The sequence below is a fragment of the Ambystoma mexicanum genome, chromosome 10 (assembly GCF_040938575.1).
Source record: "Ambystoma mexicanum isolate Mex_15411 chromosome 10, UKY_AmexF1_1, whole genome shotgun sequence".
NCBI classification, from domain to species: domain Eukaryota; kingdom Metazoa; phylum Chordata; class Amphibia; order Caudata; family Ambystomatidae; genus Ambystoma; species Ambystoma mexicanum.
The window spans coordinates 99,344,685-99,368,434 of NC_090932.1; the positions used below are offsets into that span (position 1 = coordinate 99,344,685).

Below are 23,750 nucleotides of genomic sequence, written 5' to 3' on the forward strand. Positions count from 1 at the left end.
ACCTACCATGATTTTTCCCGACGCGAACACCAGTAGCGTTAAATCGCGGGAGCCATGTTTTTCAAGATGACGTCTGAGCCCCCTTTGTTTAAACAGATCCCGGTCTTTTTTTTTTTTTTGCCATTTCTTTTTGGAAAGGTCCTTCTAGAGTTTTTCTCTGCGTGCCAAACCGGGTTTGGTCCCTTTGTTCCTTCGCCTTTGGCGGGCTTCAGGACTGAACACCGCCTCTGGCGCCCGAGTGTCTGGGGTGGGCAGGAAGTGAGGGAGGGGCCCAAAACTCCCGGTGCTTAGTCTCCTAGGAGACCCGAATGCACTCTGGCGTGATTGGATGGGTGACAGTCTGGCAAGGACAGCCACCCTGCTGGGTGAGTGACAGCTAGGCGGGAATGAATGGCGAGAACTGAATACAAGGAGAGTCTCTTGGCCTGCAATGCAGAGTCGACCACTGGAACGAAAGAACCGAAGACGAGATTGAAGAGGACGGCTGCTGCAACTCCTGTAACATTGGTTTGCCCGATGAAGCCCTGCTGCAGGTTTGAATCTCTAAGTTCAAATCAACATAGAAGCCCTGCAAGGACAACTTCTCCCTTTGAGTTGGTGGGAACAATCAACTCGACACTAAGCCACCTGGATACCATTCTCGGAGATGGTTGTATTTTCTTCATAGTGCTGCAGGAAACCGAATAACCAGAGAGAGGGACACCAGTTTGTGTGCTTTACTACAGCTACCGGAATTGAAGATTTGCCAGTTGCCAGGTTTGCGATCCGTCCCATTCGAGTCCCCCAACGTCCTCCCTTTTGTCCCCACGACTGAGGCTCAGGAACAGCGAGATCTGCAGGAACTGCCAGGAACAGAAGTCTTCAGCTGCACCTTTTTCTTCATTTGTAAGGTACTGTGAAACGAGACAGAGTACTTACCTCTCGCGGTGAAAGTGCTTGAAACCTTCCCAACTTGCAGGCCTAATCAGCTTATGACCCAACACATGATTCTTTCTTTTACAAACTACGTCTGAGAACTTTGGCAAAGACTTTTCTGTTTAACTACCAGAACGACTTTAGCCCATTGACTTTGGCCTGGCCTATTGCATTGAATTAACTCCTCTGGTGAACTCAAAGTATTTGCACTGTCTAAGAGTAACTGTAATCTTCTTTTTATTAACCTATGCCTTTTTGCTCCTACTTCCAAGTACTCTGAATGCCATTTTGCTCCTCCTTCAAAGTAGTTTAAATGCCTGAGAAACTTGTGTGTAATATAGATTGCCTCCTTCTAGTGAATGTTTTATAACTGACTGTGAAATAAATTAACATGTGTTTTACCAAAAAACCTTGAGTGTAAGAGTTTATTTGAATACTTGTGATTGTAGACCTCTGTGTAACATCATTACAGCTCACATTCCCCTCTTGAGATAAGCCTGGCTGCTCAGCAACGCTACCAAAACTGTGTAGTACAGACTTATACCAAAGGTTGGTTTGCTTGCACCTGTAGTCCTAGTTGTGTGTAGTGGTCCCAAAGGGCACTGCATACAAACTCTGCCTAACACGACGATTGACGCATGTCCTTCTGTTTGTCTGTGGGCATTTCCTTAGGTTCTGATAAATCCTTCGGCCTATCCTTGGATTTCAACAAATCCCCGGGTTTTTCCTTGGGTTTCGATTAATCTTTGGACCGTTGTTTCTTAGAATCCGCCGAAATGATCCTGGCGATGCTTTTGGTAATCACATCAGAATCGGGAAGTTCTAAAGTTCGGGCCTCTGGTTGTGCGACTATTTTCGGCAGAACCGGGGCCTTTTCGGCCGTGGATGCTTTCTTTGGATGCATCTCAACAGATTCCTGAATATTGGAGGCAGCGCCCTTCGATTTAAAGGGCCCAGTCGCAAGATGCTTCTGCGGTTGCGGGGAGGGCTGCCGATCCCGACGGTCGGCGGGCAGGGACGAAGTTACCGGTGTGCCCGTTGGCGGTATGGATTGCTTCGACTGTTTCTTCGAAGACGTCCCTGGGGTTGTGTTTTTAGTGTGTAAAACGTGTGCATCTTTGTCGCCACGGTGTACATTCCCCATAGCAGGACCTGAGTCTTGCATTGCGGGGCCAGGGACAGACACACAGCGAGAATGCTCTGCTGAGAGGTCAATCGCCTCCGTATCGGAGGCTTGTTCGTCACTCAGCCCCTCATCACAATTGGCGGTTATGGCAGCAGGAGAGCTAGACTCGGGCACCAGAGCTTGCAAGCCGCACAAACCGTCTCATCGTGATTAAGAGGCAAACACTGATTACATTTACGGTGTTTATCCTTCCAAGGGAATTTGGCCTTACAAGAAGGACAAAACCTAAATGGAGGCCTCTCCATAGCGGAGGAAATAAAAAGTGACAAAGAGACCCAGGGAACAAAGAGAGGAAAGGGAAAGGTATTCTCAGAAAGGGAAATGTCCACCCCGACCCCACTCTCCCTACTGTGTAGGCCGGCCAGAAGGCACAGCCACGTGGTCGGCAGCGCCAACCGGAATACTGTCGAAGATCCGTGGAACCGTCTTTGGTGGAGACCTGGAAACAGCCGTGAATGGAAGGGACAGTAGGGTAATATATAAAACTAATATATATTCGACCAAAGGTCGAGGAAAGCAATAGCAATTTCTCTGGACGATCTCCGCATAAAGCGACCAGTATGCTGTGCGGAAAAAAACAATCTGAGGTACCTCGAAGCGTGAGGGATTTTGGGTACACTACACGTCACGTAGGGATAGTGTTACAGGCACGCCCATGTCGACGTCCCCTTTCGATTCTCGAAAGACAAGATGCAATACTCCGCGGTGACCACTGGATGTCTGACTATATGCATAGCATGCGATTCTAAGCAGATTAACAAGCATCAGAAACTCCATTACTAAAACCTCCATTACAATGTATAAAATAAGACATTTAACTATCAAATTCAAATTCATTCTTGATATCCAAATAAAGCAGGTTGCTCTAACAGTCAATTTAAGTTTGCCCGCCAAACAATTACCCATGCTGGACCAATTCTGAGGGTCAATTTTAAAGTGTTGACATTATAATGAACCTATTAGCACAATCAACTTAATGTGCTTCAGAATTTAATGATTTGACAAACCGTGTTAAAGACAGGACCAGAGAAGTGGTGCGTCCGGCAAGACATGTTTGCTACACCCCATCACTATCATTCCAATTTAAGGCATCCACAAATCGCTTGAAATAATGCAAACTTAGGGCAGTCACCGTGAGCACAATTAAATGACATGCTTTAAAGTCTCTGTCTGATGCCTTTCTTCACAAAACCCACAAAGATTTTATCAGGCGGTATCATACCATATTTACCCTGAATTTCTCTTGTAGGTATTAGGCTCATTTTAAATAAAAAAAATGCTCTCCCAACACATTTATCTGGATACATCGCCAAATAAGGAGACAAAAACCCTGCATTCTTGTAATCCAGCCTTAGCTGCTGGACCAATCAAAGCTATACAAAATTTTCTTAGATCGCCCCGGATTTTGGACCAGATCCTTCACGCCCAGGCTTAAAGATTCAAGCACTGCAGGGCACTACTGAGTATTTTCTTTGACAAATTTATTATCACGCCCTTCCATCATTTTTTTATAGAAGAGTGATGGAAACTTCCATTGCGCTCTACATTTTAATGTTTGCAAACCCAACTCGTATCTTAATGCGACAATTGGGATGGAGCCCGGCAATCAGAGAAGGGGACGCCAAAACAAGCCTTCCAATTGCGCAAGCTAATCCAAACCCAAGGTGGATAAAGTTCAATGCCGTTAAGTAATTTCGGTTGAATCTTACCCTCATAGAATTTTAATCGCAGGGATCAGCAAACATTTCCCACATTTTTGATTATATAAACTGAAAGTACGAGATGACAACCTATCCTTAATTTGGGATTTATTTTCCTTACCGCAACTGGAAAGCCTAGGTAAATAAATTCCTTGACTTTTTCCAAACTTTCTGTTCCCAGTTGTCAATTAAACTATTTTTTACTGCTTGTTCTCGTATGACAAACTCTTGGTCTTGGAGGCATTAATCGTTAAGGAATGGGCTTGTGCAAACTTGTTGACCGCTGTTAGTCTTTGGAGAACGACCGGCATTCAATCGAAAAAGAAGGAAGTAGTTCGCGTAGGCAAGTCATACCAGACTCAAATCCTGCATATCTGGTGCTGCTAATGCAGCCACGTGCAGGTCAATGCCACAAATATAAATTAAATAGGCAGTGAGCCAGTGCGCATCCCTGCCTAACACCCTTGAATGTTGCCACTGAACGCGAAAGGGACCCATTCTGGTCTAACCGTACCCAGATGTTTGCATCCTCATGCAGCCCCATTAAAAGACAAAGCAAGCCTAAAAGAATCCCCCCAAGATTGCAGTGTATACCGCAGTAAACTGTGGTCAACTACATCAAAGGCCCCTGAAAGGTCAGTGATCGCCACATACACCGCTGTGGACTTGCCCTCACACACTTGACTTAGAATTGGTTTTAATATAAACCCATTGAGGGATGTACTCAGGGATATCCTGAATCCTGCAAGTATTTGTTTTTAAATAGCCCCAACCCTCTTTGCCAATTCTCCAAAAGCTCCAACAGCAAGGCCACAAAGTGCTGTTGGTATCGAGAATGGTAATGGGTCGATAGTTCGCTGGGTGGGAGTGAAGGCCTGTCTTGTAAATTGGAACTGCATATGCTGTAGACAAAGACAGGAAACAAATTGGTCTTCCCACTTGATTGAACAAATTGGTGTTAATGGAAGCCCATGCTGCAGGGTTCCCCTTAAACAATAAATTGGATAGTTGATTCGGTCCAGAGGCCCTAGAAGTACTGATTTTTGCAATGATCTCTTCCACCCCATCAGTCTCTACCTGGAAGCTCCAGCCAGTATCCACAGTGGTTTCCAAAACCACAGGCCGTAACCCTGGCAAGGCAAAAACACCTTGGAAATAGGAAAGCCAATCTGCTTCTGAGACTACGTTGACGGGCATAGAGGTTTTAGAAGAGTCAAATTAATTATCATTCGCCAGAATATGTCAGTGTTCTTCTTACACACTGTTTGGAGTATCGCTTCAGAAGCTCTTTGTAACAGGTGCATTTACACTTCATCCAATTGCAATACTTCCCTTTAAGTTCTTTCATCCTGGTGCCTTTTTCCAGATTATTTAACTCTTTATCCCTTCTCATTGGTTTTAATGTCCTTCTCATGTCCCTTGTGTTCTAAGAATTCTTTATCATAGGCATGTGTATGCTTCCTCCAGCCACCATGATGAATTTTTTTCTTATTGACCGAGTAGGTCTCCATTAGCTCCAACAGGAAGTCGCCATATCTTGAGAAGGCCATTGTGTCAAATAGCCAGAACAATGATGGCTCCTCTAGGTATTATTGCTCTAATGTGGAGTTCACCCTTTCAATTGCCATAAGGTTCCAGCTAATTATATTCCCGGCTTGATTCCCCCAATCCCTCCTTGATCATTAGTTGGAGTCTTGTCCCTACTCCTACCAATTTCCAAGAACAATGAGAGAGCACAGTGATCACTAAAAATACCTTGGCAATCTCTCTTGTGAAAGGCACATGTTTAACATAAGATTAGCAGCAAAAATGTAATCCAATAATGAGGCTACATTCTCATTCGACCAAGTGTCCTTGCCGGAATGTTGCCTTCGATTGCCCGGTTCAACATTTGCAGTCCCAAGACACGCAATGTTTTTACCCATTTCAACCCATTTGTTTGCTTAATCGCATTGGGTCCGTTAAATCACACTGTGCCTTCATATAAGGGACAGGCTGCATTTATGGCGTTTTGAAGCAGAATTGATTTCCTGTATAAGCGCCTAACAAGCAAACAAATAAAATGTAGGTCTCCTGAAAACAAAACCCCTCCTACTGGGTAGGAGTTATACCATTCAATGATGCATTTTGTTAGAAATTAAAGTTACTCACCATAGTGACTAGAGTACTCATAGTCCTTCCTCCCTTCCTCATGCGTGTGGGCGACCCTGAACATGGGGATGAGACTGGAACTATTGGCAGCGAAAAATTCAGCTTCCCCTTTAAATTTAGTCCAGCGCGCAGGGGTGCTGCACTGAGCATGCAAAAAGCACCTCAAGGCCCTGCACTCCGGTGCCTCACCTCAGTCCCCTGTTTAACACATCGGACGCGTTAACACCTGGCTATACTGAATACTTAAGCCCCTGGCATACATGCAGGGGAAGGTGAGTGGGACGAATGGAGGAAAAGGGACTTAAGACTAGGAGGGCTCTAGTCACTACGCTGAGTAACTAGAATTACTCATACGTCCCGTCCCCTTTACGCCATCCTGGTGGGTGATTCCACCAAACAAGACCATAGGCTGGAGCTGTGACAACCTGCCTCATATCTAGGACGAAGCAAAAAGGTCTTCAGAACCGACTGACCGAACTCTACATCTTGCCTAGAGCTGGTATCCAGGCAACAGTGCTAACAGAATGCCGGAGTGAACAAAGTAGTGGCCCTGCTGATGACATCCCAAGAAGCAGGTCTCTGAAACGCGAAAGTCGTGGCCTTTGCTCTGACCGCATAGGCGTGAATCCCCTCAGGAACTGGTTTGCCCATTGCTGTATATTCGTCCGAAAGGGCCTGGCCCATCCACCTGGTCGATAGAAGCTTTGGAAGCCTGGGTGCCGGGAGACATGCCCCCAAACAAAACTAACAATGCCTCAGACTTCCTGAAAGATTTTGCCAGAGAGGTAGAAATTGAGGACCCTCTTGAGGTCCAAGGAAAGCTAAGCCTTTTCGGCATTCGACTGCGGGTTCAGGAAGAACACCAGCAGACAGGTTTCCCGATTCAAATGGAATGACCACCGTGGGCAAGAAATTAGGAGTGTGCAAGATAACCTTGTCACTGTGAAACATAGTGAAGGGCTCGCTTTAAAATAGAGCCTGCAGCTCTCTGACCGGGCACACCGACATGAGTGCCACCAGCAACACTGTCTTTAGTGTCACCAGCCTGATGTCCACCGAGGCTATCGGCTCAAATGGCATGCGCTGAAAGGCCACAAGAACCACATTGTTGTCCCATACCGGATGAGGCCTGTGCACCAGAGGAAAAAACCTGGACAACCCCTTGATGTGGGCCTTAACCACTGGGTTGGCCGCTGAGAAAACATGCTCTGGGGAATTCTTGTAGGCTACAATGTTGGCCAGATAGTTGCGGCAGGTGTCGACCTGAACACCAGAATGAGCCAGATGTGCGGAAAAGACCAGCACGTTATACTGGGAACAGGTAAGGGGGATGGAGGGGGTCAAGCCCCTTGCAGCTAGCCCAGTGGCAGAATCTCATCCACTTGTTATTGTACTGGGCCCGCGTAGACTGCCGCCTGGCCTCCTGAATGATGCCCCAGTTGTCCTCAGAAAACTGAGCATGGTGGAGATTGAGCTTGTAGGAACCAGGCCGCTAGGGCCAGCCGAGCAAGGTGCTCCACCGCGCCACCCTGGGGTGGGGTGCGAGAGGAGGGTGCAACCCTGCTTTTTTAGGTAAAACATTGTCTTGGAGTTGTCAGCCCTGACCAGAACTGCCGTGTCCCTGACGAGGCAGAAAAGCCTTCAGCCCCAGGCCCAACGCCCCGAGTTCGAGCACATTGATATGCAGAAGGACCGCTGCCCTCCACCATGTGCCATGAATGGAGTAGCCCTCCAGAGTAGCACCCCCAGCCTGACAACGAGGAATCCATTATCAGCAGAGTGGGCTTTGGTCGGGTAAAGGGTTCTCCCATCGACACATTGCCCTCCATCAGTCACAAGTGATGATCCGGGAGGAGGAGCGGGGAGGGGGGGGTTGCTGTAGGGGGGGGTCTGGTGGTTAGGATTGGGAATCGGACCAACTGCAACTCCGTTTCATGGTCCCAATTGGCCGCCAGGTGGAGCTGGAGGTGCCTCATCTTGAGGTGGGAGTGCTGGGCCGTGAGGACGCAAAATGCCACCAGTCCCAGAAAGTGCTGGAACCACGATGCGGAGGTGGTCAAGTAAGGCAGAAAGTGCCCGATCGCCTTACGAAGGGAGAGGAACCTCTATGGCGTGGGGAACACCCTCTACAAAGCTGTGTCCAAGCGCACTCCAAGGAACACCAGATCGTGGGCGGGAGTCAGCTGTGACTTCTGCCAGTTGAGGGGAAAAGCCCAGCTGGTGAAGAACCTCTGCCAGCCGTTGGGAGGAGTGCACAGCCCCCTGGGGCAAGCTAGCCCTGACAAGCCAGTCGTCCAGATAAGGGTATAAGTGATGGCCCTTCAGTCGGAGTAGACCAACCACTACATTAATCAGCTTTGTAAACACACAAGGAGCCGAAATGAGGACGAAAGGCAGCACCTTGTACTGAAGTGGTACGACAACGTGAACCACCGAAATTTCAGATGCGGCTGGTACATGTGAACATGAAGGTAGGCATCCTTGAGGTCTAGGGAAAACAGAAAACATCCAGTCCCCTGCGAGCAGAGAATTTGCTATGTGCGCAGGAGTAATCATCTTGAAGCGTTGAGCGAAAAGGACCGGTTGAGAAATGACAGGTCCTGGACTACCCTCAGGCCAGCCTGGTTGTTCTTGGGTAATGCAAAAATCCTGGAGTAGAAGCTGGAACCCCTGGCTGACTGAGGAACCGGTTCCACCAGCCAGCATCTCCAGGGAAAGGGACTGTGAGCCTATCTGACGTAGAGGAGGAGAGGATGTTAGAGGAAGAGGAAGACTGAAGCCTGTGGAGACCATAGAAAGGATCCAAGGACTAAAGAAACACTGCTTCTAGCTGTCATGGAGGAGAGCCAGCCGGCCCCCTACAGGCGAGCTTTGTTCCCCGACCGTGACTTCACTGCTTCTTGGTGTCTGAGGCGGGAGCGGAGCAGGAGGCTGCTTCCGCCTGTGGTAACTGGGCGACCTGTCGGGCCTCGGTGCATCACAGTCCAAGAACTCCATGAAGTCGGGGAAAGCGCAGGGTTTGAAGTCGGCCCTGCCCTGAGACTGAGAGAAGGACTTCGGCCCTGGCTTAGTCAAAATGGCCAAGGACTTGGTGGTTTGTGTGGAGGTCTTCAATTATTCCTCGGTTGACGAATGAAAAAGGTCCATGAAGGTCCAGAATCCGCTCTTGCACATCTGATTAAAACTTGGTGACATGCATCCACGCCAGCAGTCTCATCTCGACCCCCAGGCACAGCCCTTTGCTGGCTATGTCGATGTGGGTGACCAATGACTGCATGAGGATCTGCGCAATCGCCTGGGGGTCCGCCAGGCCGGCCTTGAAGGAGGCTTGCCACTCCATAGGGAGATCAGGCAGATAGTCCGAGCTCTCGCAAACAGCCTCTGGCTTGCGGTGGCTAGTAGGGCATCAACAATCGCTTCCCGCAAATGAAGATTCAAGTTGATTAACAATGTTTGCTAAAAGACTCAGACAAACAACTGGAGGTGGCTCTCGCAGAGGAAGACAAAGACGATGGTTTCGAATACAGCGAGGCCGCAGCCACCACTGAAGAGTGAGGATGGGGGGAGGGAGGCCAGGAGTACTGGCTCCCCATCCACCAGCCTGAAACTGCGGTCCAATTTCTTTTTGATCTTGGCATTGGCTCTGAGCTTCTCCCAGACTTTTCTCGCCACCTGCAGGATATCCTTCTGGAGTGGAATGCCTGAACTGCTCGTGATGCGCTAGCCCAAAACCTCTACTAGCACTCCCAACAGTAGCAGGCGGGGTCCCTCCCTGATCCGGACCCCAAGACAGATCCAATGGCTGCTGAGGGGGAGACGGTGTTGGTATAGGAGGAGCTGTCTGGATAACCGGTAGGGCATGGACTGGAGGAGGGACAGGCAATGGCACTGGCGGAGGGCACAGAGGTGGAGGCCTAGGAGGCACGACCTGCGGGAAAACCTCCTTGACTATATATTTGAGGAGCCCAGTCATCTGCAGGGAACGCATTAGTAGGAGGAAGAGCTCAAAGAAGCGGTCCTCGCAAGCCGCTGAATCTCAGGGGGGACAGGAGGGCCTCAGCAGCACTGGGCCTCCGTTCCTGAATGAAGTGCTGAGGCGCCTGAGGCATGTTGCCGTAAGTCTGCGATGGGTAGATGTATCCGTATGGAGACCAAGCGCCTGTACCATAAAGTCTGCTGCCACTTACCAAGGGAAGGGGACTGGAACCTTCTTGCATGGCCCACTCATTGGGTGCGGGACCGGGTAGGCCCGGATTTGAATCCAAGATAGCCGCCAGTCTAGCAGGCTCTGCTGCATGCTTATCTGCTATCTTGGGGCGTTGCGCCATGCCCTCGGTGGGAAGGCAAAAAGGCCCCGTGCCAGCTCAGACGCTTCGCCCTAGAATCAGAGATGGCTCTGTTAGGCCTCGGCCTGCTGGCCAGTAGTAGAATCGCCCTGACTCACGACCTCAGAGGTGGCTCTGGTAGGCTGTGCGCCCTCCGCAACTGAGCTGGTAGTCATGGTGGATCGTGCTAAGGACTGACTCTTGGAGGTAGAACCAGACGACCCTTTGACCTCTGGGGCCAACAAGGAGGACAAACTTGATCGCCCTTCCGTGGACCGCCCAGTAGAGCTCCTGAGCCCCTCTGCTTGGGAGCTAGTAGCCTTAGCAGCCTCAGGTTTGCCAGAATCAAAATCCAAGGTTCCACTGGTCGTGGAAACCCCTAGGAAGGAGTCTCCATGCTGAGGGGCCGTACTAAACAAAGGGCCTACCTTGTCTTGACGAGGGGTCCCGGAGACAAACTCTTTAAGATGACCTGGAGGAGAAGCGTGGAAGATCTCCCTCCACCGTGAATGCCCGGTGACCGAGAGCACTGGAAGCTGCGCACGTGTCCCAGCGGTGGTCAGGCCCCAGGCATGGGGGTGCAAAGGTCGGGAACGAGCATTCGCAGGACGCGCATCTCGTGAATCCTCCTGCAGCCACGGGAGGCAAGGCATCGAAGGGAGGAGAAGATTGAAAAATAAAAAAAACAGCAAGCGGGAAGTTAAAAAGCCTCCACGCCTAGCTGCCAGGTCTGACAGTGCACTTGCGGAAAAGGGTCTGAGGTGAGGCGCCAGGGGCTGGGCCTTGACAGGCATTCCCATGCCCAGGGCCACGCCCCCGCACTAAATTTAAAGTAGAAGCTCGATTTTTCACTGTGAAAGGTTCCAGTACAGGCCCCAGGTTGGGGACTCCCACAAGGATGGAGGGAAGGGAACGGAACGTATACTATGGGCATCAAGTCTCTTGTAGGGAGATGATTTCATATGTTTTTAACAATTTCCCCTACTATGGGATTCGAGACTAGGTGGTTATATCCTCTTGTATTCCAAGACATGAATTGTATACGCTTTCTCCCTGAATATTCGCTAGGGAGAATGACTTGGTACATTGTTGTTCACCAGACAGAGAACCTGCAAGCCAGGACGAATCATATGCCTGCTCCCCAATAGTTGTTTCGTTTCGGGCATCATTTACTACTCTTTCATACCCATTGCCCACTCCCAGTGTTACCTTAATTTCTGAGGGTAGAGGAAAGGTGCCAATTTTCCCATTTGGCATCTCCCCTTTCATGAAATTACATGCTTTAAAGTCTTTGTCTGATGCCTTTCTTAACAAAAACTACAAAAGATTTGATCAGGTGGTATACCATATTTACTCTGAAATGCTCTTGTAGGTATTATGTTCATTTTAAATCTCTTAATAATAGTATATGTGTTTACTTCTATGTGGACCGCTTACTAGACTGTCTCTAACTGTTAAATGTACTTTCATAAACCCCATATCTACTAAATATGCCTTACTGCTCAACCTACATTATCACAGGACACTTTGGTAAGACAAGCGCGTTGATCATCTAGGTTGGCTTCTGTGAACCTCCCACAGGGCTGATTCTGAAAATCCCCCTAGTCAGTCTTACCTGTAAGGGCTCCATGGTGGTGCTTCAGTCTCCCCCAGGAACTAAGCACACATATCCAGGGCAGGCAATCTCAGAGAGCTCACAATATGCAGAAACTGGGTCATGTCCTGGGGTTCTGCACTCTTCTCAGTCCCACAACATTGATCTGAAGACCCCATTGGGCAAGCTGTCCTGGTCCAAATCACCTCTATGCCACTCAAGGATGAAGACAGCTAGCTGACTTCATTGCAATATCCAAAGAACTTGCCTCTAAGTTCTTATCCCAATGAAGTCTCAAAGTTCTGGAGAAGGGCAAACCGGTCCAGAAAGGGAGTCACAAAGACTAGGGCCATGCTTGATCTAACCTATGCACTGAGGACAAAGTCAATGCAGACCCGTCGCTCAGAAAACAAACAAAATTCAAACAAGCCATATCTGATCTCAAACCCAATAAAGCCCATGGCCCTGACAGATTTTCTTCTGATTTCTATAAAACCTTTATGGACTCCATTGCACCGAAACTTTTAGAATGATATGCTTATTTTACTGAAATTGGACAGAGCCCTGGATCATTTAGTGAAGATCTCTGCATTCTTTTTCCCAAGCCTGACAAAGATCCATCCAGAATTAAAAACTACAGACCCATCCCTCCCATTAATTCGGATTCTAAATTTCTGGCAAAAATACTTGCAGAACGTTTAGAATTGCACCTCCCGAAACGTATACACCCCGACCAATCCGGATTTATCAAAGGTCGCTTAGCCTCATCCAACTCTAGACTCCTATTTAACACTCTGGCTCATTCCCAAAATTCACATTAACCCTTAGCCCTTCTCACTCTGGATGGGGAAAAAGCTTTTGATCGGGTGTCGTGGTCATTCTGTTCCACTCTTTCACTTGGCATGGCATCCTTTATTAGTTTGATTAAAATTCTTTACTCCTCACCTGCCACTCGTATACTCATTAAGAATTCTCTCTCCTCTTCTTTTTGTATTGAAAGAGGAACCTGACAAGGATGTCCCCTCTCTCCCTTAGTATTCAATCTAACCTGAGAACCCTTCCTTCAAAACATTAGAATGAATGCTGACAAAGGTATCTTGATTATATATTGTAGTTACTTTGAATTGGTGCGAATTGAAGTATTTGGAACTGAGACACTGGGAGAGCTGATGGAGACAAGGGAATGGTTATGGCTCACATGTATGTGGGGCACCAGTACCAAGGCCATCTTACGCCTTACAGGGTTCTTGGGCATTCTAAACATGGAATTAGAGAGGAAGAGCAAATTTGCATTCTTCCTAATGGCTGCTTGAAGCTGACTTTGCATTTCATCGCTTTCCATCAATATTGATTGCATATGGTAGTCGTTCTGTGCATGGCTTTCCAAATTATCTGGATAAACAAATCCATATATTGGTTAGGATATGTTATAGGAAAAAATACTTTGAAAGTTGTGCTTCTATTGGATTGGTTCTATGCTGTTGTGGTAATATGCTTTTTAGCAAGTGTAAATATTTTAATTCAAGGAGATACGTGAAATGCCCAAAAAAAAATTGTTTGCTGTTTTACATAGAAATTTTATTGTACTGATACTATATATGAAACAATAAATATAAAAGAAAGTTGTAAAAGTTTGTTTACCAAACTATAAACGTTGAATACAAAATAAAAAATAAGGTATTTTATATATATTTTTCTGAATCTGCCCTATCAATTCATCACTTACTAAACATGATAATTTTACCATTGTATCTGGCTACAAATTTAATCTTGATAAATCTGAATTCATGCCGCTTACCAATGCATGTCACCCTACCAATACCCCTTTATTCGGCTTATCTTGGAAATCCTCCCATATTAAATATCTTGGGATTCTCATCGCTAAAGACATCCATACCACTATTAACCTTAAGACTAATAATCTCATTGGGTAAGTCACAGAAAGGACTCAAAGACGGTTGCCTCTCCCTTTCTTGGTGGGGACGCCTTGACATTATTAAAATGATCAGTCCCATTATCCTTTACTCACTTCCATGATTCCTACCAAAATTCATGCCTCTTTCTACAAAAAACTGGACTCCCTTCTTAAATGTCTTTGGAATCAAAACGTTTATCGTACAGCCATCAATAAATTAAGACTTCCCAAATCCTTAGGCGGTGTAAAAGGCCCTAACTTCCAATTTTATCACAAAGCCTTTATCCTACAGCAATTAATCTTATTTAAACAGTGCAAACCCCACCTTGATAATGCTCCTTTATGGATAAACGTTGAAATAAGCCATATTTCTCCACTCTCCATTTCCCACTTCTTAATTACCTCCTCCTGGCCTAACATCACCTCTTTTCCTTCACTAAATGTTTTTTAAATCATATGGAACAAACACCCTATTAACTCTTTCTAAATTTAGTCCTGAGGACATCTTTCTTTGGTTTAATAAGCAAAACTCTATCAAACTCAATCGCTCCACTATACACAGATGGTACTATTCAGTCAAATTCGTCAAACAACTAGTCCACATCTCAATTATAGTCTCTTTCTCGAATATCTGCTCACTTTAAAACATTCCTATGTCTGACCTCCCCTTCTAAGCCTCTTTAATCAAGAATATTTCTAAGCCCTCATCTACCTTTAACCAAATATCCACCAGTCCTCTTTTAAACGTCCTAATTGATCATTCCTCTACTAAGGCCACCAAACTTTATTTGTTTATAAATGATTACCCCTCCTCCAAGCCTCCGAATCTAAATATTATGAGACAATGGGAAGTGGATTGGGACTTGCAAATCCCCTCCGATCAATGGATCAAAATTTGGACAATATGTCAGTCCTCATCTCTGTTAGGCAAAGTTTGTATGCAGTACCCTTTGGGACCACTACACACAACTAGGACTACAGGTGTAAGAAAACCAACCTTTGGTATAAGTCTGTACTACACAGTTTTGGTAGCGGAGCTGAGCAGCCAGGCTGATCTCAAGAGAGGAATGTGAGAAGTAATGATGTTACACAGAGGTCTACAATCACAAGTGTTCAAGCAAACTCTTACACTCAAGGTGTCTTTGATAAATACTTATTAATGTATCTGTCAGTTATAAAACATTAGAAGGCAATATAATCACACACAAATATACTTCAATACTATTTCAAAATACTTTTCAAGAGGAGTAAAAGGCAAAAGTTATTAGAACATGAAAGGTTACAATTATTCTTAGACAGTGCAAATACTTTGAGTTCACCAGAAGAGTCAATTCAATTCAATAAGCTAAGCCAAAGTCAATGGGCTAAAGTCTTGGATAGGATAAAGCGGTTCTGGGAGGTTAACGTTAAAGTCTCTGCACAAGTTCTTGGAAGTAGTTCAAAAAAGAAAAATCATATGTTGGGTCACAAGCTGATTAGGCCTGCGAGTTGCAAAAGTTTCAAGCACTTTCACCGCGAGAGGCATGTACTAGCAGTCTCGTTTCACAGTACCTTTCAATGAAGAAAAAGATGCAGCTGATTACTTCTGTTCCTGGCAGTTCCTGCAGATCTCGCTGTTCCTGTGCCTCAGTCGTGGGGACAAGAGGTAGGACGTTGGGGGACTCCTGCACCGAGACTGGTCAAAAAGCTGGCACTTGGCAAAAATTAAATTCCGGTGGCTTTAAGTAACACAAACTGGTGTCCCTCTCCCTGGTTATACAGTTTCCTGCAGCACTCTGAGGAAGATGCAACCAGCTCAGAGATAGGTATCCAGGAGGCTTACTATAGAGTTGATTGGTCAAAAGGGAGAAGTCGTCCTTGCAGGGCTTCACTGTCGAGGTGAATTTGGTGATTCGGACCTGCAGCAGGGCTTCACCGGGCAAACCAACGGTACAGGAGTTGTAGGAGCCGTCCTCTTCAAGCTCGTCTTCGGTTCTTTCGTTCCAGTGGTCGACTCTGCCTTCCAAGCCAAGAGATGCACCTTTTATTCAGTACTCTCCCATTCATTCCAGCCTAGCTGTCACTCACCTAGCAGGGTGGCTGTCCTTGCCGGACAGTCAGCGAGCCAAGCAGCCAATCACCAGAGTGCATTTTGGTCTCCTAGGAGACTTAGCACAAGGAGTTTTGGGAACCTCCCTCACTTCCTGCCCACCCCAGACACTCGGGTGCCAGAGGCGGTCTTCACTCCTAAAGCCAGCCAAAGGCTAAATAAAGAGACCAAACCTAGTTTGGGTCGCAGAGCAAAACTCTAGAAGGACCTTTCCACAAGAAAATGGTGAAAAAGAAGACCAGGACCTGTTTTTACAGAGGGGGCTCAGACACCATCTTCAAAAACATGGCTCCCGTGATTTAACGCTACTGGCACTTGTGGTCCGGAAAAATCATGGCAGTTTGTTGTAAAACCACTGCCACCAGCCATTCTGAGAGGAAAGGGTAGCATTTAACTGCTACATGAGTTTCTAGACATAGGGGATGCTAAGTAACCCCTCCAGCACTCTATTGTAAGATAGGGTGTGCTGGGCCTAGGAATTTGACTTTACTAGTCTTTTAATTTCACTTTACTTACTCTGGGAAACAGTAGTTTATCCCAGAGAAGGTATTTAAACCTTGGGAAAGCCTGAAAAGGTTCCCCTTTGACACTGCACTGAGGGTGCTATGTGACACAAATGAAAAGATGATGCCTATGGAGTTGGTTAGACTCCATAACCAAAAAGAAACACAAGGGTAAAACGCATTTCAAAACACGAGAGTGGGAAAAAGGGTCACACTCTTCAGGAAAAAAAATCAAGTCCACAAAATCCAGCAAAGTTGCTGGGGGTCTCTAATGTGAAGGGAATTAGCACATTTATGAGAATTCTCCCTAACAATCTCCCGCTTCCAACCTTACACAAACAAACTATTTCATACTTCACTGTGCCTTCTTAACTCCTACGCGCATCGCAAAAACTGTTCATAGTTACTCCAATAAATGTTGGTCTTGTTCTGAACCTAATGCAGATTTTATTCACTTGATATATAATTGTAAATATGTTCATGCTTTTTGGTGCAAGATTTGGTCATGCATGCAATCAATCTTTCATTTAACAGAACCATTAACTCTGGCCAACCTTATGATTGGTCATATTACCAATCCAGCCAGATTTGATCAATCCTGTTTAACTTTTTGATTAATACTGCCTTTCAAAATATTACATGTAATTTGAAGATTACTACCAATCTATCACTTAATATTTGGTGAATTCTATCTTCTCAATCCATTGGATAGAAAAATGTTATGCTATTACATTTGATTGTTTACATATATTTGACAAAAAATGAAATTATTGGAATATCTCAATGTTCATATGTAACTGACTACAACCTATGCCCTTACATTTCCCTTCCCTATTGCCCTATGTCCTGTCACCTTGTTTTTATACCCCTAATGTCATAGTCTTATTGTATTAATTGTTAAATTCATTTATGGATTATAGAATTAGCATATTCAACGTATTCTGTATCAATTATATAAGTTTTGGTACATGAAACCATTTATGTATTAAAATGGTTAAAGGTTTCTGTATTATCTGCCTTTATATTACTTTAATAAAATCTTTAAACAGAAAGAAGAGTGCCGCGCAACTGAGCAAAGCACATCCAGACCCTATGAAGTAGGTGAAAAGGACTTGCATGAGATGATAAAAATATAAGAGACTCTGTCCCCTTTAAAAGTGTATGTGTTCGTTATTTTAAAGTTCTGTTGAGTATTCCAGTGCCCAGAGTCTGCAATCCTATTGGTGTCTGATCCAATAGGACTACGTCATCGGCGTAGAGTAGGCGCTTCACTGTGAACCTTCCCAGCCTTTGGTGTCATCAGGGTCTTCAGGGCCTCCAAGGACTATGTAATGCACGCCGGTTACCCAGAATTTGTAGTGTCCCGGACATGTACAGAGTACTTGGTAGGGTCCATGGGGGAAATTACCTCATACGATGAGTCGGTGTGTAGGGCTGTCAGTGTTTCCCTGTTGGACTCAGCCACGGTGATAGGTGTTCCCCCTATCATGGCGGTTCTGTTAAAGTTTAGATTTGCATTTGAAATTAAGCTGTGAGCCGGTGGAGAAATCAAATTCTGCGTCTGTACGCTGTCTATATAGCGCGCTGTGCTGGCCCCATTACACACCTTCAGGGACAGCGGGCATGGTTGTCGGGTTCTATCCCCCCCCTCGCTGTTCAAGGGAGGGAGATTTGTTGTCCATTCTCCCCTCAGAGTGAGAGAGTGTTATCAGGGGTGGTGAGTGGCTGTACTAAGTTACTTGAGTTTCCATTAGGTCTACTTTCAGTTAGGTTAATAGTGTTGTGTTCCAATGCGTTACCTTGCTCTTCAGTTTCACCACCTTCTTGTTGCATTGCTGAACCCCGCACCTCCGACTCCTCAAATTTCTCCAACTCCCGGCAGGCGTCTGGGGCCGATTATTTAATTCTCTGCCTCATGCCTCGCTGCCGGACTGCCAGACTGCACAACTGTGCACCACTCAGCACTGTGAACGCTCCGCATTGCGTGCCATGGTTTTATGCAGAGACTCCTTTCCACACAAAAAAAAGCAGTAGTCACAGTGGAAAGACTGACTGCCAAACGCCAGATTGCACAACTCTGCACCACTCAGCACCACCCTTTACTTAACACTGCTGTATGTAAGCACAATTTGTGGCCAATACATGGAGAAAGTGTACATCAAGTTCTTAGAACTGGGAAGGTACTGGCAAGGACCAACATGCACATTTTCAGCAATAAACAGGACAGCACAAAATATATTTTGTCATGGATTTCAAAATGTTACTGTATGAAAAAGAATTATGTAGAAGAAATTGTGTGATTTATATTTAAAATACTTCGTAGCTACTAAACCAGCAATTCAAATTCTACTGCCCTTATTGTGCCACTGGATTGAAAACAATTTCTCACAAATTGAGTTCCAGAATATAAAAAGTGTCCACCTTTCAGCCACTGGTGCCTGTTGGTACCGGAGATCAGAAATTGACATGGCTTTGTCGATCACCCTAGCTATAGTTAGTAGCAGATGGACCAAATGCTTTTGCGCCTTTTTAGCAGCATTAAAATAAATATGCAGCACATTTAAACTTGACACATTTAGTGCTTTTTTGTTGCACTCACAAAATCGCTATAAACTGGACGGTCTATATAGAGGGGTTTAAAAAATATTTGGTCTCCTAGGAAAGGTGTCCGTTTACTTCCATAATAGCACCCCAGCAAAGATTCTCGACAGGGTAGCAATTGACAATCAATCAAAGCTTTAGCTCTCAGGAGGTGATGCGGGCTGGTTCTTAAGTACAGTGTAGTCTCCAAGCCCACACACTATGTTAGTGATAATATAGTTCTTTAAATAAATAAGGATCAGAATAAATACACAATAAACAACACTCTGTGCTTTGGCAATACTAAAATGGTAAATATCTACAATGTCTATGTGGTACCAAAGTTAACTCTGGATTCCATTAAAATGCACCAACTGCTGACAGTCTCCATGGCATACAAATCAAATAGTACACTGACTCAACAATAGACCTATGTCGGTAGACAAGTTGGATTAAACAAATGGCAGAATACTGGATCCCTACCACTAGACACAATTCTGTGTGAGGATCCCCCCCACCTGGGCAACCTGTAAATAAAGTGTATAAATAAGCCCAGTTCATATATTGTTTAATATAGTCTTGGTTCCCCCAATGTACCTGGTTTTGCAGAGTTCTTTGATGGGACGTCGACGGATCCCTCGAGTGAACTCCCTTTAAGGCAGTAGCCACGGGTCGTCGAGATTCCACAAAGAAATGGTGAACAAGGTAGTTAAGGCAACGGTGCTCGTCGAGGATCGGTCGTGGACGTCCTGCAAAAATGAGGCGTGCGGTGCACCTTGATGACGAGAGTTTGTTGCCACAAAGCAGGGTCAATAAAGAAAGTAGACCCAGCAAGGGCGTCGGGTCTTTGGCATCGACAATCGGGACTCGAACACAGCTAGCTTTACGATCTTCTGTGTCTTTGTGGACTACGGGTGGCGGGAAACCCACCGGTGGATTCTCCTTGGTTCGCCGGTGACCTTAACTTTCTCTGGAGGGACAAAGCGGTCGGCGGTGATGAGCAAGGGAGTCCTTGATTTCAAAGTTTCTTAGGCAATGGAGCGTTGCGGCTCCGTTCGACGAAGTTACAGCAGTCCTCCGAACCTTGGTCGACGGTGATGGTCGACGGCCTCAACATCCAGGCACTTTACTTCAGATGACTCGGCGGTCCTCGTTGCTGGTCGCCAGCCTTTCAAGGACCGACTTCCAGGGAGCCTTGGTGAAGGTAAGCTGGTGCACGATGGTACCTCATAGCTCGGGAAGAGGTCTCCTAGCCAGGTCCTCTCTTGGATCAGTTCTTGGAGACACGACAGCTTTTGTATTGCGTCGAAGGAAAGCAGCAGCAAAGCCTTCTTCCAGCTGGGCTTTAAGGTTAAAGCATCAAGTTTCGACTTCAGCTTCTGAACGATTCTAGTCAGTGAGAGGTCCCCAGATATATTGTTCCGTCTTTCATTCACGCTGCTGTGCCAAGCTCAGGCAGCCAATCATTCAGAAGGGCATTCATGCAGGAAGGCAGCCAATCAGGCTCAAAGTGCATTCAGGCCATTCTTCTCCATCCAGACTCTCACAACAAGGAATATGGATTGGGGCAAACACCCAGCCTTTCAGTATACCACCTGAATTCATACCAGTTTCGGGCAGGACTGTCTCATTCATTGTGTTATACACCAGAAACCCATAACATGAAACTTATATTGGTCATATAACAACAAGGACCGTTTTGGGATTGCCTACTATGGGTTACCCAGTTCAATGTTCACACTTAAGAAACACACAGTTTCTTTGTTAGAGTAAAAGTTTTGAAAGAGCAACGTGTCTCTAAATAAATTTCCCATGGACACAAAAGAACTTGACAAACTGTAACAATAGCAACGTCATTTATGTCATCACCTGTCCTTGCAATAAACAATATGTGGGCATGACTATGAGACCTATTAGAACATGCCTCGCCAAACATAGGTCCTGTATACGAACTGCAAAAACCACTGCCCCGGTGGTGACACATTTCCTTGAACTAAAGCACAAACGGACTTCACATGGTCTATCATTGAGAAGATAAAAGTACCCACGAGGGGTGGCAACATCCATGACCTCGTCAGAAGAGAGCAACTTTGGATTTTTCGCTTAAAAACTGACAAAACTGGCTTGAATGAGTCAACGAGTTGGCAAACTTTGGCTACACTACGAACAAGATGTGTTCACTCTACTTTGTTGTTCACATATTCATATGTTGTTTATACATTTATATGCTAGATGTCTTGTGTAAAGTCATTCACTCCTTTCATGCTGCCAGACATGTGATCCCCCTCTACACTAATCTGTAGTTAGTTGATGCTACTGTCACTTTTAGCCCATGTCATATGGGGCGTTCCATACACACCCCCATGAGCAACATCGCACACATGGCGGCAGTATGCAATCCGAATTCGGCCTGTCCCCAAAATGGAGGACCATTGTTCCATCTGGGGCGGCCATTTTGGGAACACACACGTGACGCACCCTGGCGCCATGGCAACAATAAACAGAAGGGTCTGGCAAGCCGCAGCGTCGAGAAGCTCTTGCGCGCGGTTCGCCAGACCCAGACTCAAGCAGCAGGTAAGCCCTTGCGAACGCCCTTGCTGACTTAGCAGGTGTTGTCCCCGACCAGCGGGAGACGGGCCTCGCTCGTTCGAGATGAGCGTACGGACGGGTCCGCTAGCTCGGATCCCACCCACGAAGTGTACTTGCATATAGGAGCAGGCACGCCATCGGCGGCCACTCCAGCAGTGTATTTAACTACGATCTCTGGTTTCTCAAAATGACAGATACTAGCATGCATCAAAGCTATTGTGTTTATGCACAAAACATGACGACATCAAACACTGTCTCTTGGCCCCTAGGCCTCAGGCCGCTTGTTACCCCTCCGTGCGCAACCAGCAACATGGATAGTGTAAGATTCCCCTTCCATCCTTTACCATGTGTGCAATTTGTTATGTAATTACCACACCATAGATTGTAATCTGGGTATTTCCCCTGTTTCTCTTCTCCCCCTCCCCTCCCCTCCTGTCACCCCCACAGGTAGAGGAACATTAATGCAGACAAGGCTGCAACAGTAATGAAGAGGGCTTTGACTCACTGGCCCATGTTTTAAGCCCTGATGAATGTGGTTCAACCACTTTTCACCACAGAAACCGGTCGGCTATAAAATGACCTGACCCAAGAGTACAACAAGACTACCTGAGTCAGTGCATTTGGTTTTTGAATCCCCAATACAACAACTCTGTGGATTCCCTGTTTTTTAACGAAAATATTGAGAGAGAAAAATTGAGAAATTGATTGAAGAATATTCCACCATTCTTCTTTTTCCTCGTTTTAACATTCTGCACCCGCTTAATAGAGAAAATCCATTAAAATTCTGTTTCTGTTCATCTAGAAAGCGGCAAACACATGATCCATTGTGGTCCAACATGTGTTTTCTAGCACGGCACAGTGCATTCACATACGCTTGTAAGTTTATTTAGAGGCGCGTTGCTCTTTCAAAACTTTTACTCTAACAAAGAAGTTTCTTAAGTGTGAACACTTATATTGGTCACACACTTCATTCACCCAGGTCCCAACCAAAGGGTTTACCCACAACATACAGTCATTGGGAAGGCTCCAGCCAGTATAATGATAATGATGTGTTATTTATATAGCGCCTTCATCCAAAGCGCTTTACAGAGCACATTTACATACAATATCACCCAACCGAAATTGGTACTCAATCGACCTCGGAAGGATGAAAAGCTGAGTTGGCCTTGCCGGGATTCGAACCTGCGACCTGCAGATCACGCTCAGATCGCAGCAGCGAGCGCTCAACCGACTGAGCTATCTTTATCTTACCGGCTTATTTTATGGCCTGGACTTCCCCTCAATACCATATATGGAACTTCCACCCAACAACCAGACAGGGGAAGGGACAGAGTCAGGGCTTCCCAGGTCTTTGGGGGGGGGGGGGGGGGAGAGAGATAACCGGTAATAGAAAGCAAGAGGCCACAGGGGCGATCTTGTCTCCTATCAGGAATCAACTGATTCCAATGGCAGGGCTTGGGTATCCCAAAATGGAGGATACTCCGAGCAACTGTCAAATTCATCATGAAGCTACCATCCCATACCATGCTCTGTGGGCCACACACACAGGTGACCAAAAACATACAATAGGGGTACAGGGTTGTACCCCCACCCATGGGTGTCACAAGGGTATCCCAAGGGTCTGTTCACGACAAGCAAAAAGAGGAAGAGCTGCACTGCCAGGAGTCACCTATGTATTCCTGTGCAGAGAACACAGAACACACATGAAAAAGGAGCACAGGACAAGGACATGGAGGCCATGTCCCTCCAATGCATTTCCAGCATCAGACCAACCTGCTTTGATACGAATATCTCCTTGTTTCGTCTGTCCTTTGACACTCTCTGATGGGTGTTGGTTTCACAGGTGAGCCCTGCAACAGAGGAATAATGTTTTGCTTGTAATTTAGGTTCCATCAGAGTGTTATGGCGAATATATATGTTGCAATGCAAAGATGATTTCCATCTTAATTCACTAAATGACCCATGTATTCTTGCATCACAAATACATTTACAATCTACATCAGCACACATGTCAAAGTTGTGATTATTTACTGAAACGTGGAATACAAAAATAGCAGAACAACTTGCTGAAGTCCACCTCTGCCACACTTGAAATGTGGCAATGTACCATTTTTGCAGTAGTTACTATTGTTAGCCAAAATAAAATGCGCACTGCAGAGACGTAAACTGGTGCGATAAAATGGGAGAATATTTTAGGGAAAGC

The 23,750-nt window shown here is 46.0% G+C and overlaps 1 protein-coding gene across 6 annotated transcripts in view; it reads right to left on the reverse strand.

Annotated features, from left to right (window-relative positions):
- The window catches only part of LRCH3 (leucine rich repeats and calponin homology domain containing 3), a 1,351,362-nt gene that overhangs the window by 523,149 nt on the left and 804,463 nt on the right, over positions 1-23,750 (reverse strand). For all 6 annotated transcript variants that reach the window (XM_069617579.1, XM_069617576.1, XM_069617577.1 and 3 more), the window contains exon 10: positions 23,321-23,397. In XM_069617579.1, coding sequence (XP_069473680.1) covers positions 23,321-23,397 — 77 coding nt within the window. The remainder of the gene's footprint in view (positions 1-23,320; positions 23,398-23,750) is intronic.